Below are 17529 nucleotides of genomic sequence, written 5' to 3' on the forward strand. Positions count from 1 at the left end.
TCTGGAGCTCCAGGATTTATCATTCTCTCCAGTCCCCCTAGTTGGAGGCTACAATTTCTAGAAATAATTATTTCTCAGAGGTAGAAGAGGTCAAGAAGCTTTAGACTAACTTTATCAACATGTAGTCCAAAACTAGCTACCTAACATAATCACTTCAATTTTCAAGTGGATTGCCTATTTAAAATGTGGCTTTCAGGCCAGGTGTAGTGACACATGTAGGTAATTCTAGCATTTTGGAATGCTGAGGCAAGAGGATTGTTTGAGCCCAGGAGTTCAAGATCAACTTGTGCAACATAGTGAGACCTTGTCTCTACAAAAATAAAAAATCAAAATATTAGCCAGGGATGGTAGTGCGTAGTCACAGCTACTGAGGAGGCTGAGGCAGGAGGAATGCCTGAACTTAGGAGGTAGAGGCTGCAGTGAGCCATAAGCAGGTCACTCCACTCCAGCCTCAGTGTGAGACCCCGACTATAAATAATAAATAAATAAATAAATAACTGCTGTCAGCTTCTTATTTAAGCCATCTATAATTAGGAAAATGGGTACTGGGAGACAAAAAGAAGTACAAGAAATAAAGGTGGAAGGATTCTGAATTTGGAGGTAATTATTTACTTCCTTCAAATTTAAAATGGACCAAGATTACTTGTTATTGGAAAATGCAAATAAATACTTTAAACTCTCAAATTGTTGCATGCTTCCAGAAGAGGACCTCTTACATTGCAAAATGTGACATTAGACATATTTTAAAAAAAATTCATTCATACATATTTAGATTATCTCAACTTTACCATTATCTACAATTTGGTTATCATTTTTGAGCTAAATGGGCATAAAATGACTTTTTGTACCCAGTATGTAATGCTATGCATTAACGGAAAAGTAGATGTCTAGACATTTAGCAAGTATCTATCATTATTTGGATATTTGTAAACATACAGTAACAACTGTGTTACAAATTTTCTGCAGGGATTCTCCAGCTGATCTCAGTCATTTGTATAAGTAAGGTGAACATCTCTTCAGTCCCAGAGTTAAATACTATCTAATGAAAATAATGCAGTATGCAGAATAACCATTGAGGCTACAACAATAGTATTTGATTTGCAAACAATGGTTATAAAGCAGTAATCACATTTCAGAGTTTTTTAAATTAAAATGATTTTTGTCTACGTATAACCCATACGTTCAAAATCTGAATTATACTTGCATGGGATAATTTATATTTATGTTGCATTTTATACTTTAGCAAATCTATATCCCATCTATTAACTGGTTGGTATTTGCAAGTGCTCTGCTTTGTACCAAACTTAGTTGATTTTTTTTAATCTCAACTTTTTAGCAGAGACAATTGATGCCTTAGAACGTGGAATCCTGTCAATAACTGTTGTTAGATACACACATGTTCAGCATATTAAATCTTTCTGATGATTTTTTCTTTAAAAAATTAAGTGTTTGATTTACTTTTGATTGCATATTTTGGTTTTATTTTTCAATCCATTTTCTTTAGCATAATATCATTACATACATTTTCTTTTTCATTTTTAATTGGTTGATTGGCACATAATATTTTTCCCTTCTAATTGCAACCTTTCCCCATCAGTATGCATCATGCTTAGCTTTTACAAAAGTGAGTGACAAGATTCTGTAGATTTGAAGACCAGAACTTCCGGCTTTCGTAAAGGGATGAGAATCATAACTTAAAGGAAGGATGCATTTACTTTTAATGACAGAATATGGTAACTTCAGGCCCTCATCCAGACTGGCAGAAATGCATGCTATTCAAATCATCTGATGGACTTCCCCAGGACTGATCAAAAGGAGCCTCATGTGTGCTTCCAACCAACTTCCTGGCAGGAGCAGCACTTGGCATTTTGCATTTGCCCTTTCATCTAGTCCCATGATGGCGTCACTTGTGCTTGTGTACCTCTGCTACCTGGCATAAAAACTCTAGTGTCCTTGCCAAGTACACCAACACAGGACACTCCTCAGGTTTCCAATGAAAGGCTGCTCAGCTCTATTCAGAAGGGGTTCTCCTCATCAAACTCACTGGAAGCACAAAAGATCTTGCTAGGAGGCTACCTCTGCATGGTCTGTGTAGCTTTATTTTGTCTTTAGTATATTTATTTAGCTGTAAAATATAAGACTTATTTGCTTGCACTTATGCCTTTAAATAAAATACAGAAAACATGGCTTTTTCATAAAATATTTTGCTTCTTAATTTTACTTAACATAATCTGTTTAGGTTATATTGACACAAGTGGAATGGATGAAGACACATGCATAGTGCCTGTGACTTTGAGTGTTCTTACTGGATGAGGGCATTCTGAGAGAGTTACAGGGAGGGGGTATTGTGACTAATCAAACTGAAACTTTTCCAGTTACCCCTTGGGCAGAAAAAGATATGTTTTAGAATAGCTAATTCAAATATAAAACACCAGTTTTTTAAGACAATCTTGGCTTTGGTTTTGGTTTTGTGTTTTGGTGTTTTTAGTTCTGTTTCTACCCAATTTCAGTGTTTTGATTATTTCTTTCTTCCCTTTCTCCCTCAAATTTTGTTTAATTACTGCATGCATCAAGTACATATTTTCTCCATAGAGCAATACTATTACCCTATGATTATCTTTTTGTTTTATTTTAAAGACGTGTGGTACACTTCAGGATTAAGTAGATAAGTGGTCATCATACAGGTAAAGTTTGGGCCTCCCTTTGGTCCCAATTGTGCCTGGTTTGAGATCAGGTACCCTACTGATGTTATGTGCCCATCTCTTTTTTGGTAAATTTTATTTTTTATTTTAAAGATGGGGGTACAATTCAGGATTAGGTGGCTATCTTTCAAAAGTAAATATTATAAAACCCTATTTAACATCACAAGCAAAATCCAGCTTCTGTATATTCATGTTATAAGAAAGAGTTATGTTTTTCAATGTAATGAAAAATATAAACACAAGCACCATGAGGAAACTTCGTGTATTGCAGCTAAATAAATAAAATAAGGGAACAAAAAGCAGTACAAGCCATGCAAATGTCAATGATATTTTAAAGGGCTTGATAGTGGTTTTTCTGTAAATCATGCAAACTTTTCTTATTTGAATTTATATATTTGTACATTTTATGTTAAACTAAAAAAAGATAAGTCATGATACCTGAACTCTGTGCTCATATTAAAACCATTAGGAAGACAAACTCAAAGTAAAAAGCTATAATTGCCAAACCCATAGTTAGAGAAAGCAGTATACCTTTAAGAGAGCTTTAAGACATTGTATTATGAATTTTATACTAGAGCAACAGTGCTTCTGGACAAGAGTGAAATAAATCACAGTATTACAATAATACAATTATGCAAGCTATTTTAGTACTGTATTGTCAAGATCCTTTTGCAATTGATTTTAGAACAGCATTTCTAGTTCAGTCAAATGATATCAAAAACTGCAAACCACTGGTTTTCCAATGTGAGGAAGAAACAAGGGGTGAACACTGTGGGGGTTTGCACAAAAGAAGATGGACATAAAAAAGTGACACATGAAGCATTCAGTGAGTTGTAGTTAGTTTTGATGCAAGAGCTGTTTCAATAAAACTATGCCCATGGACAGTGTGGGACCTTCCTAAAGTGAGGAGAGGAAGTGGAAGTGAAGACTGATTATGAATTTCATGTTTAAGAAATTTCACTGAAGTAGGGTGGGTGGCTTATGCCTGCAATTCCAGCACTTTGGGAGGTGGAGGCGAGAGGATTCCCTGAGGCCAGGAGTTTGAGACCAGCCTGGGCAACTTGGCAAGACCTTGTCCCTACAATAAATCAAAAAATTAGCCAGGTGTGGTGGCATGCACCTTCAGATCCAGCTGCTCTGAAGACTGAAGCAAAAGAACCACCTGAGCCCAGCATGTTCAGGCTGTGGTGGCTGTGATCATGCCACTGCACTCCAGCCTGGGTGACAGAATGAGATTCTTGACTCAAAAAAAGAAAAAAATATCACCGGAAATTGGATGAGGACAGATGAGGAGTAGATAGTGTGAAAAAAAGTAAAAAGGGGTTTTTAGTTCGTTTTTAGATGAGAAGGGAACTGAGCAGGTTTATCATCTGAAAGGATGTAAATAAGAGAATGAAAGAGAAGATAATGGACATATTAACTAATATGAATGGGAGTGATTAGGGAATCCTGGAGACAAGTGAAGAATTAGATTTAAAGAGGAGAATTTTCCTGAGACTGCTGGTAAATAGGTGAGAATGAGAGTCTAGATGAGTTAGTTGATAGGTTGAGAGTGGAACATTGAATAACTTTCTAACATTCTGGCTCTGTTCATTAAAATGAGAAAACTAAATGTTTTCTCTGATTTTTTTTTCACTTCCCTCATTCATTCTATCAGCAAACCTAAAATAAAGTAATTGTGAAGATTTCCTGAGGGGTTTGTACATTTGACCAAATTTACTTTGACTCCAAAGATAATCATATGCTTAGAAGGACTAATCACAGAATCACTGGGTTGTAAGACTGAAAAGGACATCACAGATCATTTAGTCTCCTGCTCCCACCCTCCAAACATGCACACATACTTGTTTCTCTATGGCAACATCTAGCACTTTTCATCATTAACTTTCAATGCAGAGGTCTAATGTATTCCTTTGTAAGACAAATGCAGCATATCTACTTATATGCATCTTGGTCTTTGAAATTTATTTTTGAAATATTTTAAACATATTTTTACTTTTAACCAAAGCTCCAATATCATCCACAAATACATTTCTATTATGCCAAGGATATTGTGTATCATCTGTTTTATAGATAAAATTGTTTTAAGTCATCTCATTCCCAATTCAAGGGAGAATGAAGAACAGAGTCTAGACAGGTCCAGTAGACCAGATGACATTCTGAGCATTTACAAGTCTGTAATCAAAAGTCACTTTCTGTTTACAAATTTGGAGATGTGCAATATAAAAAAAAAATTAATTATATGTATGAATTCACCTGGAAAATGACAATATGTAAATCAAGAACTAGACAACCTAATTCTGATAAAAATCATTAAAGGCATTACCACTATCAACTGTACATTCTTAGGTAGTTAATCAATCTGTGCGTTTCCTCAGATGTAAAATAGGCATAATATTGTTATCTACCTGATACTATAATGTTAAGGAATAATAGATGCATTATATTTAAACTGATTAGAATAATATCTAATGCATATTAAATATTGTGGTACAATTAGCTATTTTAATGAATCTAGCTAAATTAAAAGAACTTATAAATTAAAATGAGAAAACAAGTCTTTTTTAGTTTTGTGGATATGTTTCATACTTTTATTCTTACTTTTTACTTGTGTAGAATATTTGCAAAGTCTTGTGCCTCATAAAATTGGATCCATTTGCAATTTAGTTAGTATTTTAGAAAAATTCTAGGAGATTGCTATGATACACAAGACTGTAAAATGCTTAAAAATATAAATTGATTCTAAAGTGTGCCTCTCTTTCGAAGTTCAATAATAAATTCTTTCAAAATGTTTGCTATATTTTTCTCTGGCTAGCTAATGAATGTTTTGCAATTAAATATTGGTGCTATATTATTTTATAAGATTTTCTAAAAAGAGTATAAACAACTTTGTAACATGCTTTTAGCTTTCCCCCATTTTTCTTGTGATTTATTTGAAGAAATGTAACACATTCAAGACCATTTAAAAATTCTGGCCAGCTATCCAAAGAGAAAACAGAGATTGTTAGTTATCTCAGGAAATAGTTGTTAGGGCACAGTATAGACAGGGTGAGGGTGGAGAGGCGTAGGGAGGTGCAGCACCACCAGTGCCGGCAAGCCAGAGATGCCATGCTGGGAACCCAGAGATCCGAGCAAATGCAAAGAATTGCAGCACAAAGAGGTGAGAGGTGAAAAGGTTTATTTAAGAAAAGTTTACCCCCCGCAGACAGGGAGTGGGCCTACCCTCTAGGTGAGTATGGCATCATAGCCCTGCAAAGTCCTGGCTTAAATTCTTTTCTTGGAGATGTTGCACGTGACTGCTGTGACTTCTTTATCAACCACCTGTAGATGTCTTGGAGACCCTGTGACACAGAGATCCATTAATGTTCACCCACATTATCATAGCCCCTAGCGATGAGTATGAAAAGGATTCTAATTCTCCTGCACCTTCCCAAACGACATTCCTTAGAGCTAATGGAAGGTGCCCCTCCCCTTATCTCCTAGGCATTCCCAGTGGGGAGCTTCGGGGATCCTTGACTTCCCTGTAGATAGTGCCCAATTTACTGGACGATTGAATACTCACCTGCTCTCCCCCTGAGCAGTCATAACTTTTGTAATTACAAGTTTCATGACTTTTGCAGTCCTTGCCCAAAGCATGATGTCTTAGGCCTTGTAAATTCCCTTTACTCTAGGCAAGCTTGATTGCCACTATGAGATACCTCTGATACCTGGAGGTCTGTTTCTGAAAAGTCAATGTCAGTAAAGTTAATTTTACCTAAAGTGTGCTTTTCTCCCAAAGCATAGCTTCTACTTTCTCATCATTGTGTCAGGGTTTAAGAACAAGATGAAAAATGGCTTCCCACTCTCAATCTGGCCTTTCAGGTCTATCCTTTCAATAGAAAAGATCTTATTTAACGTTTCTTTCAATACCTACTTGTCAGTAGGAGGGAGAATAATAAGGATAAATAACATAATTCAGGATTATGAGATTGGAAAAATTTGGGAATAATACTTATAAAATACTTATTAACTTTCTCTAAGCCTATTCTATTAGGTAGTTGAAGTTTGATACTTTATATCACAGTATCAAAGTGGATTTTTGCAATCAGAAAGTTTGTAGATACAGTTACATTACCTGGTCAGAAAATTACATGTACTCATTGACTGCTATGTTCTAAGAATACCACTGTTGTTTGTTCTATAATGACCTACTTGAGAAAGTCCAAATCAACAATATCCTTATTTTAGTTAAGGAGAATAAGTTTCAGAAAGATTCAAAGATTTGTTCAAAGTTCTAGAGACAACTTTGAAGCTATTCAGGTATTAAATTAAAACAAGTTGCATTTTTCTAAAGTTGTCAACCCCTCATTGTTTTTCTTTATGAAATGAAGATATATCTGATATGATTCAGGTATAATCTAATCAGTTAAACAGTAGTTTCCAGAAAATGTACCTAGAAGGAAGCTAACAGCATAAAAACTTCTTATAAATGCATTGCACTGTGCTGAGTTATTAAATTGTAACTTAGTGTTCTGTTGGGATAAGGTACCCATGATACAAATATGGGATTAGTTAGGAAAGAAGTTCTGAAGCTTTTTAGTCTCAAAACTTTTTTTTTTATCTTAAGAACTCAAATTGCTTTGACTTACTGGCGATATCATATAATATTTATTGTATTAGCCATTTAAACTGAGAACACTTTGAATAGCTATTTATTAATTCACATAAAATTACACTAATAAACCAATTATTCATTAAACAAATAGCATTTTTATTAAAGCATCAATTAATATTGAGGTTTAGTTGATAAAATTTTAAATATGAATTAGAAGAATAAATGACATTGTTTGCAAATTTAGCGTCTGCTTATTAGAATCACCTGTATTCTCACATCTGCTTATGTGTTAAATCTGTTATGATGTTTTATGGTAGAAATAGATAAAGAGAATCCAGCCTCACAGAAACATGTAGTTGGAGAAGGGAAGAGTATTCTAATAGCCGTTACAAATACCAATGATTATTCTTTTATGCTATATCACACCTCAACAAGTGATACCTTTTAAAAGGTTAGTTGCATTAGAGAATATGAAACTATATTAATAAACTCTTTTGTTCTGTCACATTGACTTCCATCAATGTATTTTCTTCTTCAACTGTTTTTTTTTTTACACCTGCATGATTGTTTAACATTATACATTATTTAATTGGCAGTTATTGGATTACTATTATACAGAACTTACAAATGTTGACAAATCTATAGTACAATATCAAAAATCACATTTGTTCATAAGAACAACCTCATTTAAAATTTCTCTCAATATTGGGAAGCTGTCAAGTACACAATGAAAAATACATTTTCTTCTCTTGAAGCTTAAATTTTATCATTGGCAACAAATATTGTCAGTTGTTTTCATAAAATCAACAGATTAGTTTTGTTCACTTTCAAAAAATGTCTGAGATTATGTCTAAATCTGAATAACTATAATAGGTCTTTTAAGCAAAGATGATGCTCCATGAAGAAAGGGCAACTCAAATCATAATTCAAACAACTGCAAAAGTACTTTTTTCTTAAGAAAAGCATCATATGAGCCAATATGCAAAAAAAACCTTATCTATACTTAATGTATCATCCTACAGAATATTAACACATTTACTAAAAATTTTAAAAATAATTTTTAGTGCTTTATCAAGGAGATTTAAAGTACAATTCCTTTATTTTTCCCACCCTGCTAATGTATGGCAATGAGTTACACAATGAATACTAGCTGCTGAGGTTTGGTGCCACCATCCTGATTTATTGCTAATATCTCAGCAGTTTTATCCACCACTGCTTTTGCTCTGTCGTTGCAAATGTCAACCCAGATGTTCTAGTATAAGCCATGATATTTGAGAGCTATCAAAAAATTTGAATACTTCAGCATTACTTGCGCTTGTTGCCAAGTATTCACAGAAAAGATGATCTTTGATGACTGACCCATGCTGACGCTGGACCAGTTTAATCAGAATAAAGAAGCCCAACCAGGTCTGCACATTTGTTCGTTTGTTAGATAAAAGTGAAGTTCTGCAGACAAAGTATTATCTCTGTCTTTTTGTGTGAGCTAAAACTTCAAATCAGTGAGTTACTGTATGATTGGGAAGTGACGGTGTCCTGGTTTCTTTTACTGACTTTTCATCCAGTAGGCATTCAGCAATGGCAGGTATAAAAGGCTTTATTAGTCTCCCAGCTCTTTGTGTGTGCTTTTCAGCCAAGGTATACAATCACTTACTCTTTAAGATGTTTCAATGACTTCTCCATCTTCAGTTTGAAACTTATATTTGACTTTTAAAGAGTTAAGTATGTCTGTGTATTATAAAATGTACAATACTATTTTATAGAATTCTTAATTATTTGCCTCCACGGTGCAAACACACCTAATAAAATTATTAGAAAATGTCTTTCTGTCTAAATTCTAATAAAGTAAGTTATTAACATCTAAAAAGCTAAAAGAAAGACAAATTTTGTCACATTTTCATCTTTTTCTACAGATTTGTTTTCATTCTATTTGAGATAGGTTATTTTCTTTCATAAGGAAGAAACCTGTTTAAAATGTCAGCTTAGTGTTTATCCACAACTTTAGATATAGATGGTTTAGCTATGGTGGAAATTTGAGTCTTTTAATCTCCTTTTTCTAAGATATATGTCCAGCTTTTGCCATAGTTACTTGGTGTAACTATTTTTCTTTAACTTGAGGGGAAATATTATTAAATCCTATAATTGCTACACCTTAAGATAAAATTTAAACAGTTAAAGAGGGTTTCAAATATGATAGATGAATAGATTTACAAAATAAGGCAGAAAATGTATTTAATTCTTGTTGTGCCTCCGTGTATGCTCAAGAAAAACCTTGAGAGTTTGAAATAACACGGTATTAGATATAAATGAGGTTACTGGGAATATATTAAAGAAAACTGAAAATAGCCAGAAAGAGTTCAGTAAAATTGTTGACAAAAAACTGAGCTAATTTCTGAGAATGTACATCATTTATACCCTAAAACCTTCTACCTTAGAATATTTGAAAGCACCAACATTAAATTATCTATAATAATACTGATGTCATCATGCCATGGAGTATTTGAAAACCTTCCATATGTTCTTGAGCAAATGAAGGTCCAAAAAATATAAATAACATTTTAATATCATTATAAAAATATCATTTACAAAATAGTATTTAGCATTATTATGATCTTTGAATCTCATTAAAGACACACCTCTGATTTAGTAGAATAATAATTAAAGTAACATAAAAAACATCTCAGTGATTTTACATAACTGAAGTTTATTTGCACATGTGAAGTCTAATCAATCAAGGAAGATGCTGCCTCTACCCCATATATTCATGTGGGAGTGAAATTGATGGAGTTCTGCATTTTCAATGTATGGCTTTTGAAGATGACAACGGAAGAAAGAGAGAGTGGAGGAGTTTTTTCAAGAAGTTTTTTTTTTTTTTATGAAGCCAGCCTGCAAGTCACTTTCAACATTTGTCCGCATCTTAACGACCAAGAGCTCTCAGTTCTGTGGCTACCTGCAATTGCAAGGGAAGCTGGGAAACATAGCATAGCTGTGTGCTCAGGAAAAAAAGAATAACGGTGTGTTAAACAAAAGGAATATCTCTAATATAGTGTCAAACAAAATGTGATATGTATATCATGAGAACCTGTGGATTAGAAAATTGTTAAGCATAAAGCCTTGCAAAAACATGAACATATAAAAAAAATCAACTTGGTGTCATGTAACCGTATTTTTTACATAGAGAAAAATATGTTCAATACAGTAATGTATAGTGTGCATCTACGCATCTACTATTGCCCAAGCACTGTTCTAGGTTTTGAACAGAGAGGCTCAAGAGTTTCTAGGTCCTTTGTTTAGCTTAGACTTGAGAGTTTGACAAATAGAAACGGGAAAGTGTGATTAAACAGGAGAGAGTACTGATCAGCAGCATAGTCCAGGAGGTCAGGGAAATGAACTCACAGGGTGTTACAATAAGTTACAAAGAGTTGTAGTCTCATTCTAAGGGCACCGGTCTTAATCTCTATAACAATTAACAGCACATAATTAATTAATTCCCTCCAGAAAGAATACTACCTTTTTTTATATCACAGTCCCAGATCATTTTCAAGTAGTGTCTCACAAAATATTTCAAACTGAAAGATTTTTAATCTGTAGATAATACCATGGTAGTAAGAATGAATTAAATATTCCATTTATCTTTTAAATTGTATTCTAATTATCTCCAACATATATCATAGTCATTGATGCCTTCGCCCACCCACAGGCCAAAGAAAATCCATACAGGGATGTTTATTGTCCATTTAAGGACATGTATTTTTTTAAAAATCAAAAAGCCTAATTTCAGCCAGGCAGGAGGAATAAGTTCAAGAGCTCATCATAGTGGCTAAAGTTAATAACAATACATTGCATACTTGAAAGTTGCTAGAAAATAGGTTTTAGGTGTTTTCATTTCACACGAAAAATAATAAGTGTGTGAGGTAATACATATGTGAATCATCTTGATTTAAACACTTAACAATGTATACATACATCAAAACATTATGTTGTACACTATAAATATATATAATTTTTATTTACCAATTATAACAAAATCTCAGAAAAGTCCAACTCTAGAACAGACTAATTCATAAATATATACAACTCATATGTAACCATAGTAATTAAAATTTTTTTAAAAATACAATGTGAATGTATATCAATTTTAAAAATACAGTGCCTCAATAACATACTTAAGGAGTCATGGTTCTCCGTATTTCCCTTCTGCTAATCAAGAGAGTTAGCGTTTTCTTATATTAACACTTCTCAATATCAGAAGTTGACTACTGCATGATCCCCAAAAGTCTGATAAAAACATGATTGCAATACGAGACAGAAAAACTGTATATGACTTGTCTTTACTATGAGAAAAACTTCCTCAGAAGTCTTATAAAAGACTTATCTTTATATTTTATTGGCTGCATACCTACTTCAAAATCAATTCCCTGAAATGGGAATGAGACCTGCATTTTTGCCTTATATCAATTAGAAAACACCTGAGACTCGTGATACAGCAGCCTTCCCCTACGACACATAAATTAGCATTAAGGACAGATACCTGAATGTGGGTTAGGCTGAGAAGAAGGCTGGAACAGAGCGTGTGTTAAGTTAATAAAGTTGAATACCGACAAATGTTTTGGAAGGTAGGATGCTATGAAATGTTAGAAATAAAGATTTAATGAAACAAGATAGTTCAGTCGGTCAGAGGAGTCATAGATTTTACATTGTTGTGCTTCAAATATTCTTAGTTAAAAATTGTTTTTCAGCACTTCATTTGGAATTAGATGAAAGGATGGTATCTAGAACACAGGGAATTTGATCTAAACCTGGAATTACCTATGGATACATCTTTTAAAAATCTGTTATCCAATTATGAAGTTACAAGAAATGAGTACGACTTTTGTTCAATAATTAAATGAAGGAGTAACATTGGAAGAATTTTAAAAAACTGGTGTCTTCCTTTTTTATTGAGAAAAAATTGTAGTAATACTATATTAACATTTTGTTCTTATTATTATATATGTTTTATCTCACATTTGCTTTACCCTAATGTATTTTTTAGGCAGACTCTTGGATGATTTAATGGTATATTACTCAAAATCATTGTATGTAACAAATGTAGAGTGAGACTAACTGTCTTTTTCTCAATTTTTAAGATCCTGACTTTAAGGACCTTGGAGCTTTGAAACCATTACCAGGTTGGTAAAATAGATATTCAATAATGTTCAGAGGACTTCATTTTTTTGCTATGAAATATACTTTTGGTTTATTAGTCAAGCTCCATTTTTGTGTGTTTTTTTGCATTTTGTTATTTAGTGTGTGAGTTTGAGATGGGCGGTCCGGAAGGAATTGTGGAGTCTATACAAATTATGAAGGAAGGCAAAGCTACTGCTAGCGAGGCCGTGGACTGCAAGTGGTACATCCGGGCACCTCCACGATCCAAGGTCAGTCTTAAAATGCAACCCCAGACTTGACAGTCAATATGAGAAGTGTCTATGACACATATCACTTTGAAGTAACTGGATGTGCTTAATACATTTCAGAGTCCAATTATAAGCTGTGTTTTTTTTGTTGTTGTTGTTGGTTTTGAAATGTAACTTATCTTCTTACTCCTGTTTAATCTAACTTTCCATGTCATGAATATTAACATGGAGAATGTGTTGAAGAGATCACTTGATAACCTGGACAGGAAACTTTAAGGTAAATCTACCTCTCTGAAAAATGTATTGAAATGTTATGCAAGAGCCATGGTTCTGAGCATATTACACTTATGCTCTTATTATCAGCATCTGCATTTCATTTGTTTAACCTTAGATGATGTCTGTGGAGGAAATTGGGCCTTTCGAAAGCATGTGTGTCTAGCTGATAAAGTACAGGTTTGGCAAGGCTTGGAGCTCTAATAACAGGACCTGGGAGAGACTGTGCCTATTTGAAGGGGACAGTCACTATTAAACTGCCTGTTAAGCTTCTTGTAATTGCTGTTGAGAGGAAAAGTAGGTCCAGCATTACCAAGTCTCCCATTTTTTTCATAACGTACCAAAAATTTAGATTTTATGTTGATCGTTATAACTTTTAAGTGTTGGTAATACATTATAAAAATTAGAAATACTACTTGTATCAAACTAAAATATATTGTGAGCCAGATTCCGATTCAGGACATCCTTTCGAAAACACTTCTATAGAACAGGTGTAATTATGGAAATATCTTCCAAAACAGGGAAGATGATTAATTTTGTGCTAGTAGCTGTCATAAGTGTAAAATGTTATTTGCTTATTCTCTTCTTTTTATTCTTATTCCTCAATTATGAAATTATAAGAAAACAGTAATGATTTATTAGATTTGTGGTTGAGTATTTATTGAGGTTGTAACAACGTGTTATTTAGTTAATAGATTTTATGGCTCTATAAAATCTAAAGCACTATTCTGGATAAATAAATAAAAAAATTTAATCTCCTGTCCTCAGGTTTTTGGTTTAATTCTTAGACAAATATATAAGAGAATAATCTAAGCAATAAAATAAGATCAATGAGGTATTTATAAGGTATAATAGAGTGAGAGAAAAGATCATAGTATGTTAAATCAAATAATAGTCAGATTCTCCATGAATCTTTTTCTGTTTGTTGCTTTTTCTGAGTTAGGGGTCTCACTCTGACACCCAGACTGGAGTGCAGTGGCATAATCATGACTTGCCACAGCCTCAACTTCCTGGACTCAGGGGATCCTTCCACCTTAGCCTTCTGAGGACCTAGGACTACAAGTATGCACCACCACACCTGGCTACTTTTAAAATTTTTTGTAGAGACAAGTTCTCACTATGTTGCTTGGATTGGTCTCAAACTCCTGGACTCAAGTGATCCTCCTGCCTTGACCTCTCAAAGTGCTGGCATTACAGATGTGAACCACTGTGCTTGGCCACTGAAAATCTTAATGAGAAATGGTATTGTGTTCGGTAGACAAGATGAGAAAGCACACCAGAGGAAATAGCATCTAAAAAGTCATGAAATTATAATAGAGTCTACTTTTTCAGAAATTAGTGATTTCATCTGACCAAAGGGAAGTATGGACGTGGAAGGGGTGTTGAGTCATTAAGCTGATGGGCTCTGTAGGTTTCCCAAAAGAACTTGGACTTTATTCTGAGTGCATTAGTGACACATGGAAGAGAAAAGTAGAAAAGTGACTTTACTAGATTTGCATTGTAGGAAAATAGCTCTCCCTGTAAAGAAAGGATGAAGAGTTAACATTGCAAGCAGAAAATGTAGTAGGAAGCTTTGAATGAGACTCGTGTCTGAGACTAGATTGTAGTGATAAACCATGAAGGAAATATTAAAGATAAATAGGGGGTAATTTGGTGACTGCAGAATATGTGTCTAGTGTTTGCATATAAAATTGAAGTGTAGTGCATTTTTTTCCCAACTTCCAGTTACAGTGAATCAGAAATCATGGTCCGGCTTCTAGCTTTGACACAGTTCTCTTTGCTTCTAAGCAAATCCTGGGAAAGGTTAATTTTATTATGAAGAAAGATGTTGTATGTTGTTGTTATTATTATTATTGCTATTGTTCTTCATCTGCCAAAAGCTGTTAATAACAGAAAGCCATAAATAATAATAAATACCCATTACAAGAATTATGAAGGTGGGACCAAAAAAACCCTGACATTTATTTATTTAGAAATATGTATTTATTTTTATATGTTTATACTTCAGTCACCTTCAAAGTATTCTTCATTTGATGCAATGTACCTATTGAAACACTTTTGCACTGCTCAAAACAGTTTGTGAACTTGTCAATTTTGATGCCTTTTAATACTTCTGCTATTTTTTGTTTCACCACTTCCATAGGGGCAAAATGTTTCCCTTTGAGGACTTTTACATCCCAAGAAACAACAAAAAAAGTCACTCAGGGCAAGATCAGGTGAATAGGGAGAGTGGGGCACAGAGGTCATGCCATTTGGGGGCTAAAACTGATGAGCACTCAGTGCTGTGTGGGCAGATGGCTCTTGTAAATCACCCATCATGAAATGGGCAAAGCATTGAAAGAATCTCCAAAAAAAATTCACTGAAACCAAGCACAGCTTCTCACAACAATGCCAGTTGGTACACTGACTCTGTTGGGTTCCTAGAACACTTACATATCAAAGGACGCCTGTGCTACTAGGGGCTCACTCTTCAAAAAATAATTCTGTTTTATGGGGGTCCCTCCTCAGGTAAGAGAGCTAGATTGCAGTTTATTATGCTCTCTTTCATAAAATGTTGATTCGCATGCAAGTGCTGTTTATTTTTCTTAGATTCTATGAATGGAAGATTTGTTTAGGATTGTTTAAAAAGAGAAATATATGTATCACACGTGACTGTCATAGCCAGCACCTTTGTCACAACAGCGTTAAAGAGAAGGTTTTTATGAGAGTGTAAATGCACACCTCTTTTTTTCCAGCTGGTAAATAGGCTGTCTTTTGTACAATTCCAGAACAATAATACTGGGTGTACCTGTCTGTTACAGAATTTGGCATTCTGTGACCCAAAGAGGAAGCCGCCTGTAGCGCTGGACAAAGATGGCTCTATTGTGACAGGTTTTCTCTGTTAAAGTAAAGGTTAGAGGATAGGAAGTGGCTTTGAATACTGTGGAGAAAAGCAAGCACTGCCTATGTGGGTTTTCTATTTTTATGGAGTTTCTAGCAGCTTATGCGAATAGATTATCAAAGCACAAGTTAAACTTGAAATGGCTCGTGGTGGATATTTGAATGATACTTGGTGACTGAACCATATTACCCAGTGAAAGTGCTAACTGTTGCTTTGGGTTGTATTAAAACTTACATAAATTACACATTGTTTTGTAGTCTTTTGACAAATACAAAATATCTGTCATCTCTATTACTTGAGAATAATAATATAGATGGTCTTTCTTAATTCGAATGTGATTAATCCAGATTTTTTGGAATTGGGAAAGCCAGAGTCAGAAACCAAGAAATGTTTCCTAGGAGTGAGGGTAACCCCTGGAAAATACCCATAAAGAAAATAAGGATCTTGATCCTAGAACTGCAAGGAACTAGATTTTCAACCTCATATACCCTGAGCAAAGAACACAGTAACTCTAACCTGCAGAACTGTGAGACAGTAAATGAGTGTTACTTAAAAGTGATAAATTTGTAGTAATTTGTTATAGAGCTATAGAAAATAGATGCGATAGACTAGGTATAGTAACTATAAATGATTACAAATATAAGTATTAAGGTTTCTAAAGATTGTATCTGCCCTTATTATCTCCAAAAGTGAAAATAAAATGAGATAGACAAAGTAAAATATTGAACTTGCTAGATAACTACCAAAAACGTTACGGTTCACCTTTTTTTTAATAATAAATAGAAACTGCTTTTTGTGCTATCAGATTTTAGAACTTACATATTTTGATATGTGTCTATGCATACTAGATTATCATTTTAATATTGTTATATCAGGATTTCTTGTGGTGTACGTGTATATATATGTGTGTGTATGTATGTGTGTGTGTATATATATGTGTGTGTTGTTAACATTTCACAAAGAAGTATGACATTCTGATTTTCTTCTCCAAATAAAGGAAACACCGTTACTCTTTAAATGTATGCAATATCCTATCTAAAATTATAAACCGTTTGTCTGGTCACAAATAAAACAGCAACAGACATTCTGGGCTACATACTTTTTAGAAGGTGGTTCTATTATAAAAGTGTCTACTAGCATTGAAACTATTTACAGCATTTTCAGACTGTAGCATGTTTAATATCTATTTATTATGGAGAAAACTATTCTGACAAGTCTTCAATAATTGCCTCAAGCAATGTCTATTTTCTGTATATTATTATGATATATAGAAGGACCGGGTTGAATAGTTCATATGAAATTTTGTTTGTAAATATATTAGTTAGTACATAGTTAGCTAGATTTATTTGTTTTGCATATAAAAAGGGATTCTGCTTTCCATAATGATGTGATCTGAAAAACAGATATTACTAGAAATTGTTTATGTGTTCTGATGTTTTCCATGTCTTGTTCAATAAATTATCTTGTCAACTCAAACTCTTTGTGACTGATTAAAAAGAAGAATGCATCAAAATGATTCACTGAGAATAGATGATAATCTGACTATTTTACTGGAGTTATATATTACTCTGTTTATCATATTCTCTTTTTTGTAAGTGATTAAAGAGCTTTTTGTAGACTACTTCCTTAAATAATTGTTTCCCTTGGTGTTATTATAACAAAATATTTAAGTTGATGAGATAGTCA

At 33.7% G+C, this 17529-nt stretch overlaps 1 protein-coding gene across 2 annotated transcripts in view; it reads left to right on the forward strand.

The window, feature by feature from the left end:
* NETO1 (neuropilin and tolloid like 1) overlaps window positions 1-17529 on the forward strand; it is a 130115-nt gene that overhangs the window by 67266 nt on the left and 45320 nt on the right. For both annotated transcript variants that reach the window (XM_008072639.1, XM_008072638.1), the window contains exons 5-6: window positions 12423-12464; window positions 12583-12710. In XM_008072639.1, coding sequence (XP_008070830.1) covers window positions 12423-12464; window positions 12583-12710 — 170 coding nt within the window. The remainder of the gene's footprint in view (window positions 1-12422; window positions 12465-12582; window positions 12711-17529) is intronic.

The sequence above is a fragment of the Carlito syrichta genome, unplaced genomic scaffold (genome assembly GCF_000164805.1).
Source record: "Carlito syrichta isolate Samal-C Ts95f unplaced genomic scaffold, Tarsius_syrichta-2.0.1 Scaffold315364, whole genome shotgun sequence".
NCBI classification, from domain to species: Eukaryota; Metazoa; Chordata; class Mammalia; order Primates; family Tarsiidae; genus Carlito; species Carlito syrichta.